Below are 10000 nucleotides of genomic sequence, written 5' to 3' on the forward strand. Positions count from 1 at the left end.
GTTGAAAGCTAAAGCTATTGAGACTGGAGATACAGTTATGAAAGAGAGAACAGGTGCATATTATCAGCTTCACACAAGTATGCGGAATCAGGAAATAACTTGCAATGCCGCAAGAAACCTACATGAAAAAAAAGAAAAATACCACAAAGACTATTCCACTCACAGATGATGTGTCAAAGCTGTCGAAGTACCTCACTAGTGAAACTGAAAAGTTGACCATGGAAATGTTGGCGCCAAAAGGCATTGTCAAGAAAAATGGGAAAGACTCGGTGTGATTACGCTAGTACGAATAATATTATTCAACAGAAGAAGGCAAAGGGAGGCTTCAAAGATGAAATTGTCTGACTACACCCAGGGAATAAATATCGACAAGCACAATGAGGACGTTCTTAAAGAGCTTAGCCCTTTTGAAAAAGAACTTTGTAGTGTAGAGTCTTATCACGGATCGAGATAATTGTTGAATGACTGTGACTTTCTATCTTTTGGTTTTAATGCAGTTTATGCCGAATTTGGCAGTGTTCTAGGTTAAAGCATGGTTGAATAAAATGTTGAATAAAATGTTGGTTAATTTCCTTTATGATTATCGTTGCTATGAAACGTAAGCTATTTCTAATCTCTGCTATTGCTATGTTAATCTTAAAACAACAAACAAAATAAACAAAGACAATCAAACAACAACAAACAAACAAACAATCAAAAACAAAACAAAAAAAACAATGGCGTCATATAGCGGAAACATTTATTCCTCAAACGTACCACTATGATAATGTATGTAAAATAATGCAACCCATAAGGAAAATAATTGTGAATTCATTTCAGAATGAAGTTTAAAGATAGCTATCTTTTCAGTCCAAAGGCTATGAGACTTGTATTATTGTCAATACTACAAGCCTCATACTTAATGACTTAGTCACGAAATAACGATGTACCATCATTTTGTCCTGACATTAATAGGCAAATCATATTGTTTAGGTTCGATTCCAGAATGGAACCAATGAGAACATAAAAATACAATATTCCAATGCACATAGATTAAGAATCTAGATGCCCGGAGTACATTTCTACAAAGTCTGTTTAATGTTTGTTTTTCATGTTTTTGTGTAACATGCTTGAGGTTCAAAGGTCATGCGATGTCCACTTAGTGATACGTCCCAATAATGTATGAGTAAAATAATGTTGACATGAAAATTGAAGCAGAGGGCTGAAATTTGGCATACACCAATCTTTTCATGTCTAGGTGATACATTTAAAAAATCAGCCTGTTTGTATTGTTGGTTTTTGAGCTATGATACGTCCATACAATGTAGGATTTGGTGAGAGTCCTCTTAATGTGTCCGAGACACGTATGTGTGTGTGTGTGTGTGTGTGTGTGTGTGTCGAACCTAGCAAGTTGCAAGTCTGATTTTTTGTTTTCTTTTGTCCATCTCTTGTCGCCACTCCTTTCTATCGCATTGTTGTCATTTAAAATAATACAATAATATTAAAATTTCGTTTGGTGTTTTAACTAATCAAGTAATATGAGTTTCATTAGTTTCTTCCGTCCAAAAAAAACCAGTTATAACGTCTGTATTTTTAAAAGGTCCAATAGAATATTTGGGGACCCCGATAGCTCAGTTGATAGAGCACTCTCTTTATACGCAAAGGGCCAGAGATCGATCCCGGGTGCAGTCGATTTTTTTCTGAATCCCTGTCTACTCAGCAATGAATGGGTAGCTGAGTTTGTTAGATCTGGCGAAAAGTCACCATCGACCCCTCTTATCACCTCATCCACCCCCTCTTATTATAACTTCACGTCTCTCTCTTACTCTTCAATGCTCGCTGCCCTCTAATGTGTGTGTGTGTGGGGGGGGGGGGGGGGGGGGGGGTAGGAGTTGCGTGTGTGTATCAACGCCACGAACAACTCGATCAACGCCTTGGGCGATGCCATTATCTCCGTTAATGGGGATAAATTTCAAATTTTATTAAATTATCGAAGTAACAATGAAGTACGGTGAGCAAATAAAGAAGGCATCACCCCTCTTCTCTAATTAGGTTACAATTTGAAATGAGTGTGACTACTCCGTGTGTTTTACTCCTGTAGGCCACGGTTTTCATCGTGTAGCGGTCTTTAACGGTTCAAGAATGAACGGACCGGTCTAGAGACCGGTCCTTGCGGTCTTCATTTCCCAAGGACCGTAGGACCGTGGTCCTTAAGCTTGCCAAGGACCGCCCCGCACTACTTTCCGAATGAATGGACTTAGCAATTGTCTGTAAAATGAGACTATTGCAGTGTATAATACACACACCGACACCGCCGTCGGTAAAAACACAACATTGAAATGAGGAGAACTTGTAGGAAAATAAAAGGAGGGACCCTGGGGGTGGTTAAAAATAAGAAAGAAAAAAAAAAAGGGGGGGGGGGGGGCATAATATATAATGATATTATTATTATAATAACATCATAATACATAAAGTTATTAATTCACCGAAACCAACCGATAACGTCATTGTATCTAAGCACTCGCTAACTAAACAATATGGCGGAAACACACCTCCGCTAAATCTCTTTTATTCTCCATTGTTTACATTCACCCACTTTCAAAATATTTTCAACATGAATGTTGATGCTAAGCTTCAAATCCATTTTAGAGATGAATTTGATCGATATTTTTATTATTTACTTTAAGACATCATGATGGTCCGTTTATGCTAGCTTATCGCAGTTGATTGATTGATAGCTCATAAATTTGTCAAGTCGGGGGCAAGATTAGAAACCAACTAGACTGAGATTGATCCCTTGATCCCTAATCGGTTGCCCCTTCGTTCTATTTTTGGATACAAATTAGGTCTGGCAACCCAGAACCGTGTCTTGGTTATGTGTGTTATGCCAATATCTTCGAAATTGTCTGAACGTTTATCGCATGGATTTTACTAAGAATGTTATGTGGAATTTCTCAAGAAGGAAAATAATAAACATTTTCTCTTAAGGAAAATACTACAGTGGTGAAATATGACTGGTGGTCCTTTAAATTTGTCACTCCTCAGTCGAGGAGTGGGTGAAGTTCACAAAAATGGACATGAGAAAGTGGAAGTCTTTCTTGAACCAGAGGTGTGTAGAATATCCAAACATACTGTCTAGCTAAGTAAAGATGTAGTAGATTTGATTTAAATTGTGACTTATTTTCAAGACCAACACTTTTAAGTCATAGAACGAAATATATGAGAATAAAGATATTAATTTGATAGATTACATTGCCTTGATTTGTCAGTAAAATAGAATCATTGGTTTATTAATAGATATAATAGATTCTATAGTTATCTACGATATGAATATGAGTTTGTTTTGAATTGGATAATAATACTTTTTTGAAAATAGTTAAACAATATTGAATAGTTTGACAAATAAAAACTATTTATAAAACGGTAGAGTTATCATTTTGAATATGTTTTAAAGATAGTTTTCCATTTATTCACACATTCTTTAACTATCATTTCATCAAGAGATTTACAATTTAAAGTAATTTCTTTTAAAATCTATCTATATGATAAGCTTGAATTAAATGACTGAAACGTGAAGTTTGATTCTTATTAAAATAATATTATAATACAAATTTCACAATAATGATTCTTTTAAGAAAGAGTTTCCAGTTAAATCTTATATATTTCTGAATACTTTACATTCTAATTTAAGACTAATGTTTCCAGCATGAAAAATTAGATCTTGCAAGGAAACTTACAAATGAACTTTATATCTAAAGTAACAGTTTAATGCAATTAGAGTAACAGAAATTTGAAAAATAAAAACAAGGCAATACAAAAAAAAAATAAAAACACACACACACTCACACACTTAAACAACACACACATACACACACAAACACAAAACAAAAAAGCAGTTGCTGGCAAGTTTAATGCAAACTCTGATGATTTTCAGTGTAATATCTGTATGCAACGCGAAGTTTATTGATGTTATAAATTATTATAAAAATTACTCATCATAAAATTCTTCCATAAGTTTTTCCTTAAATGCTGTCTGCATTAATTTTTATTTTTTAAAACATATATATATAATGGAAATATTTCTCTTAGAAATATCGTAGATTGAAAAACCTCCAATTGTTTGATTTTGTTCAAAAGTTGCACAAGATTACAGAAAGTAAATGATAGCATCTTCGTTGCAGCTGCAATAATATATAATGTACCACCCAAACTTGCTGTTATGTACCAATCTACAAACTCAAACATGTTCGAATATTCATTTGCACCCCACAATATCAAAGACTGGAACGCTCTTCCTGAATCATGTGTGAACACAACAGATTTAGAAATATTCAAATGAAGATTATCAAAAGTCTTCAGCATAAACACCAACAATGTCTGTCACATTCAACAACGCTCTCCACCCCCAAATACAAATACTCAGAATTGAGTTGACTTCGAGTAACATTCAGTTTCAGATTCAGGTGTTGAGGTGGACAAAAAGATGAAAATTTTGACTGAAGTTGAAATCATTAAAATATAGAAATCTATTTTAAAACATTTTTTTAGAAAGTTAATCCCTTTCCTTGATTTAAATTGATTTTTATTATGTAGTCTTCAGTTTTCCTTCACAGTTTCACATCGACATAATTCCAGATCAAAACAGTAGGTCACAAATATAATGTAGACCTTCAGACCCATTAAGTTCATGGAGCCTGAGTTTACCCCAGTTTTTATAGCGTGAAACGGACAATAGCAATTGCTTGCTACCTTTCGGATAGAACGCTATTCTATTGCAAAGTACTTTCCACCAGATCTAACAGATCCAGCTACCCAATCACTCGTGGGTGGACAGCAGGGTCAGGAATAAAATCTTGCTTGCACCCAGGAACGATCTCAGTCCCTTCGCTAGTGAAGTGAGTGCTCTACCAACTGAGCTATCCGGACCCCCTGGATCACAAATATAAACCAAATAAAAATCCTTGCTGCTGCCTAAGATTTTTTTTTGGAATAGGCACATATGGTTACTTTGCTAAAGATATGATGCTCTTCTCTAAACCATAGATATTTTTTTTTCTCTACAGGACTATCACAATTTCTCCAAGAATGTGGACAGATTTTACCTCCCGCCCATTCACTCTTCATACCCATCATTCCTTTCCTCCACACCTGGATTTACTGCTAGGTCCTCTCGAGAGGCTCAAGAATTCAGGGTCCCAAAAACGTTTACAACAAGAAAAGGAGCACTCTTGCTCTTTTCAGAAGACTTGGCACAGAGGAATATGGAGCGTGCTGCAAAACGTAAAACAATGCATCAATCACAACATTCAAGTCTCACTCCAAGTTCAAGTTTAGACACTCAGGTAATTCTTTTTTCGTGTGGTTTGTGGTCTTGTGGTATGGCTCACTTTTGGATTGGAAGGGCGAGGGCTCTAAACCCGCTCTCTGCGGTGTATAGTTGAGTCCTCGGAAAAGTCTCTTTACTCACATTCTCTCACGGTACTCAGATAAATTTTTAAAAAAATAATTAATAAGTGAAATTCCCTTTATTCATCCCCAAGAGGAAATTTGTCTGTAGGGTCTATTCCAAGGGAAGACAGGAATAACACAGGCATCAGTCACAGTGAGCGCTGCAAAGTGAGCTAGGGCGAGGTGACTTGCTCAAGGCCACACAACGAGGCGGGTAGTCAAACTTGGCACCCTTTGGGTATGAAGAAATGTGAGTACTGCTGAGTCACATTGCCCAGTGTACCTAAGCATTAACAGCATTGTCTCTGTTGGAAAAATAATCGTAATACTGTGGAACAGGCGTCATGTCTCGTCCTACACGTTTAGGGTTACTGCTGGCGGGAGACCTCTTGTATAACGATTTGATCATATTTAGTGCGTTACATAAATGCTCTGTTTTAAAAAAATAATTTACAGTCTTTAATTCTTATGATATAGCATAATCCCTATTTAAAGCACAGACCCCATTAACTCCACACATCCTTGCTTTTCTCAAACAAACAAAAAAGAAAAATGAAATACAAAGCTATAAATCTCAGGGAAAGTAGAAGGAACTGGAATCATAAGTTTTACATTGATGTCACTTTGATTTTATACGTAATCAACATTAATTTTCTTTTTCTTTTTGCTTTCCAGGTGGATTTGAAAACTGTTGAAGACCTAGCTCATTCCATTTTAAAATATGGATCACATGTGAGTATCACACTGAATTTAACTGGTTGAAACTAAGTACAGTCAAAGCTGGTATTTGCAACCACTTTATCAGAACAGCGGCTTAATTGGAAAGATTTGTCTGCAACTTATTTTTTTTTTTCTTTATAACTTCTATTGTTTAATTGTGATGTGTGTCGGTTAACTGGAACGATTTCAGAGCTTTAGCAAATGTTTTTTTTTGTCAAAGTAATCAAAAGACATGAAAATAGAAAAAAAGAAGAATTGGATCATCCTGTGTCTTCAAGGGAACAAAAAAAGTCGGTTATATAACAAAGCAATTTTGAGGGCACCTAAATTGACTTAAATGTATTGAACATCTTGCTCTCACAGGAATGATAGAAGGTAAAAAGAGCAACGGTAGACCAAGAATATCATATCTGAACAGTTAGTTTGAACTGCTGGGTAACAAAGAAAGAGAAGAGTAATATTAGTTTTCTGATGTTATCTGATCAGAGAGATGAATGGCATACCATGATCACCGATGTCTGGCACAGATTTGGTACTTGAAGAAGAAGAATAAGGCAATAGCAATGGATCTATCACCAACCATTCTCTTTGATATTGGAAAATTTTATATTTTAGCCATTTATTTACTAGTCTTGGGGAACAACAAAGGATTACTGAGATTGCTGGTAATGATGCAATGTTTGATTTGATTCCAACGAGGAATGCCGCATTTATTAATATTGTATAATTTGTAGTGGATTGTTTTTGAACAGGACTTATGCATCCTTGATTATTTTGGCCTCTTTTTGAGATGAAGGCATAGTGGCAATTCGGTATGACTGTGAAGTTGCAAGACATGGCATCACATTCTATTTCATCATGACAACGCATAAATTTTGGTGCGAAAAAAAAATGGCAAAGGGTTTTGAGCCCAAAATATTCCGTTTTTGGTATTTTGTTCTTTTTTAAAGCTGTTATATTCATTTTTGATCATTACTTTTTACAGTTCACAGCTTCTAGCAGCTAAGTATCACTATTGAAATTATCATTTAATATCACATCGATATGTAACAAGACATTTCCACATTTTGTCACGTATTCATCCATTCAATAGACTTAAAATAAAGACCTTAACGACAAGCATTCAAACAATACATGTTTAACTAAATTTATTTTTTAAGTGTCAAGTAATTAATCAAAGAACTTAACTTCTAATTATAATAATAATAAATCTAAAATTTCATTGATTTGGCTAAAGAATCTCAAAGAGATCTCAAACTTTTAAAAAACCCGATTTGCATACCTCCCTCAATTTTTTTCCAACAAATGTAAGTTAGTCTATCAAGGTGAATAAAGGCACATAAAGGTCTCTTGTTAAGTAGTCTATATAAATTTGTTTGATTGATTATACTTATAAGATATGAAATATTATTTTGGGGAAATTATGAACCACATTTTTAATCTAATGGTTTCGATTACATGATAGTTCTATTCAAATCAGTCCGTTGCTCTTTTATGTGCTTGGTGAAAAGTATTTGGTTATTAGATGAGATATAGAGTTATTTTTAATTAAATAAAAGTCTGTGACACAAGAGTATGGGGTTACGAGGCAAAGTATGGTATTACATGATGGTTTATTAGGTGGACACCATGGGAGTGTGCTACATAATACTCAATTCCCCCTTATTTTAAAAATTAAAGGAACAATATACAGTTTACACATGTATTTTTTTTTCTTCTCTTGAAAAATCAGGACAGAGCAGACGATAAAGTTTGCCTCAAATTCTTACATGCAAGGAGGGACAACTTTGACCGTCAAATTAGGCCAGGTTTTTCTGCAAAGAGATATCTCTCGACCTGGACGAGGACCTGGGATGATACAGTCTTTGATAATGTCATAAAACAAGGTGAGGCCATAGATTTATACTGATTGTAAAATAACTTTTTATTGTGTGCACATAAGTTGATTTTGGCATAAAGATGAATCACACATAATTAATAATGAAAGAAATATATCTACCGCCTCCAGAAAAAAAAAATGGTCTGAGTACTTGTGAAGTATTGGGTAGTATATAGTCTTTTTTACTGAGGATAATACAAATACTTGAGCATTTATATAGAGTGATATCTACTAAACATGCTCAAAGTGCTTTACAAGGGGTCCCTAGCCAACAGCAACACTTAACATGTAGGCCAAAACATGATGTCGGTTAGGCAATATCACAAATCTTTTCGACACAGAGAATGCTGTTAACGGCCAGATATTCATGAGAGAATATCAGTAGAGAAATCTTTCCAAGGACTCAACTATGCATCAATCAGAGCAGGACTCAAGCCCAAAACCTTCTGATCAACGACAAGTGTCATACCACTGGACCACAGAAATATTTGTAACATAGGATTGAAATAATTGCAGATTAACAATGTAAAAGAAGAAAAATTAAAATAAATAGAAAACCGAAAAGAGCAAAAAAAAAGAATAAGGCAAAACACATTCATATCCTGATGGTAAGAAATTGAAGTATATTTTTTTTTATATGAAAAAAAAATGAGCTTTTTTATAGCGCAATATCCACTAAACGTGCTCAAAGCACTTTACAAGGGGTCCCTGTCCAACAGCAACATTTAACATTTAGGACAAGACATGACGCCTGTAAGGCGATATTATAATTTTTTCGGACAGAGACAACGCTGTTAATGGTCAGGTGCTCATTTTACACCTGAGTACGGAGAGAGAATGTGAGTAAAGAGCCTTCTCCAAGGACTCAACCATGCACAGACCGAGGCTCGAACCCAGGACCTTCTGCTCTGAAAGCAAGTGTCATACCACTAGACCACATAGCCGCACATTTGAAAGAAAACAGAATTTCCAAAGAATTAATAAGATACAGTACTCGCTGGATTCTAGCAGTATGATATGCTGGAGCAGCTGGGTTGCTGAATGTATTGGCGCGGCTATGTGGTCTATTGGTATGACACTCGCTTTCGGATCGGAAGGTCCTGGCTCAGCACATAGTTGAGTCCATAGAAAAGGCTCTTCACTCACATTCTCTCACCGTATTCAGGTATAAATGAGTACCATGGCCATTAACAGCGTTGTCTCTGTCCAAAAAAAATTGTAATATCACCTGACAGGCATCATGAAACTTCCTACATGTTAAGTGTTGCAGTTGGCCATGGTCTCCTTGTAAAGCGCTTTGAGCATGTTTAATGGATATTGTGCTATATAAAAGCTGAAGCTTTTTTTGGTTCTTTTTTTTATAAGCTGAAGGTTACCCCCCATGAGCATTGGATTTCAGCATACTCAGATTCTAATACCCTTTTTTTCATCTTTTGACAGTGTACTGGAATCCAATGAGTACTGTACAAGGCCATGAGTTGTTTTTTTTTTAATTGCTTGGGGGGGGGGGGGGGGGTGTTATGGTACTTTTTGCTATTTTGATTATGCCGAACTCTTGTCCTTATGCTTAATTTTTTGCTCAGCAGGTCAAAGGGAACCCCATTTTTTATTTCATCGAGTTTGTGTAGGCTGTTCGGTGTTATTTTTTTGTACAAACATTCTTCCAATATCCATCATGGCCTATAGCCAGTTATTTATTTACCTTCTTATTGATTTGGGTAAAGAGTGTGAAGCGCCTTATTAAAGGGCAAGAGTTTTGCAATAGTTGCCATCCCATTCAATTACTGACAATGTTGAAAATGACTTGACTTTGTAGCGAGACAAGCCATTCCATCCCGTAGCGAGACAAGCCATTCCATCCCTTAGATGGCTTTTAGGGAAATCTGAGACCAGTGGGGGCTGTTTGTGCAGCTAAGTGGTCTTGTGGTTGGGCACTCGGTTGCAGATCGGAAGGTCCTGGGTTTTAGCCTCGCT

The 10000-nt window shown here is 35.8% G+C and overlaps 1 protein-coding gene across 21 annotated transcripts in view; it reads left to right on the forward strand.

The window, feature by feature from the left end:
* Positions 1–2496: 2496 nt before the first annotated feature.
* The window catches only part of LOC144958715 (uncharacterized), a 138497-nt gene continuing 130993 nt past the window's right edge, over positions 2497–10000 (forward strand). For 10 of the 21 annotated variants that reach the window (XM_078890864.1, XM_078890869.1, XM_078890872.1 and 7 more), the window contains exons 1-4: positions 2813–3088; positions 5043–5321; positions 6103–6159; positions 7880–8033. In XM_078890864.1, coding sequence (XP_078746990.1) covers positions 2990–3088; positions 5043–5321; positions 6103–6159; positions 7880–8033 — 589 coding nt within the window. In that variant the 5' untranslated portion in view covers positions 2813–2989. Of the gene's footprint in view, positions 3089–5042; positions 5322–6102; positions 6160–7879; positions 8034–10000 lie in introns of all 21 variants that reach the window. The other 11 variants (XM_078890865.1, XM_078890880.1, XM_078890887.1 and 8 more) reach the window with 3 other exon arrangements.

Source organism: Berghia stephanieae, chromosome 13, assembly GCF_034508935.2.
Source record: "Berghia stephanieae isolate SIO BIC M18660-M18661 chromosome 13, UCSD_Bste_1.3, whole genome shotgun sequence".
Taxonomy (NCBI): domain Eukaryota; kingdom Metazoa; phylum Mollusca; class Gastropoda; order Nudibranchia; family Aeolidiidae; genus Berghia; species Berghia stephanieae.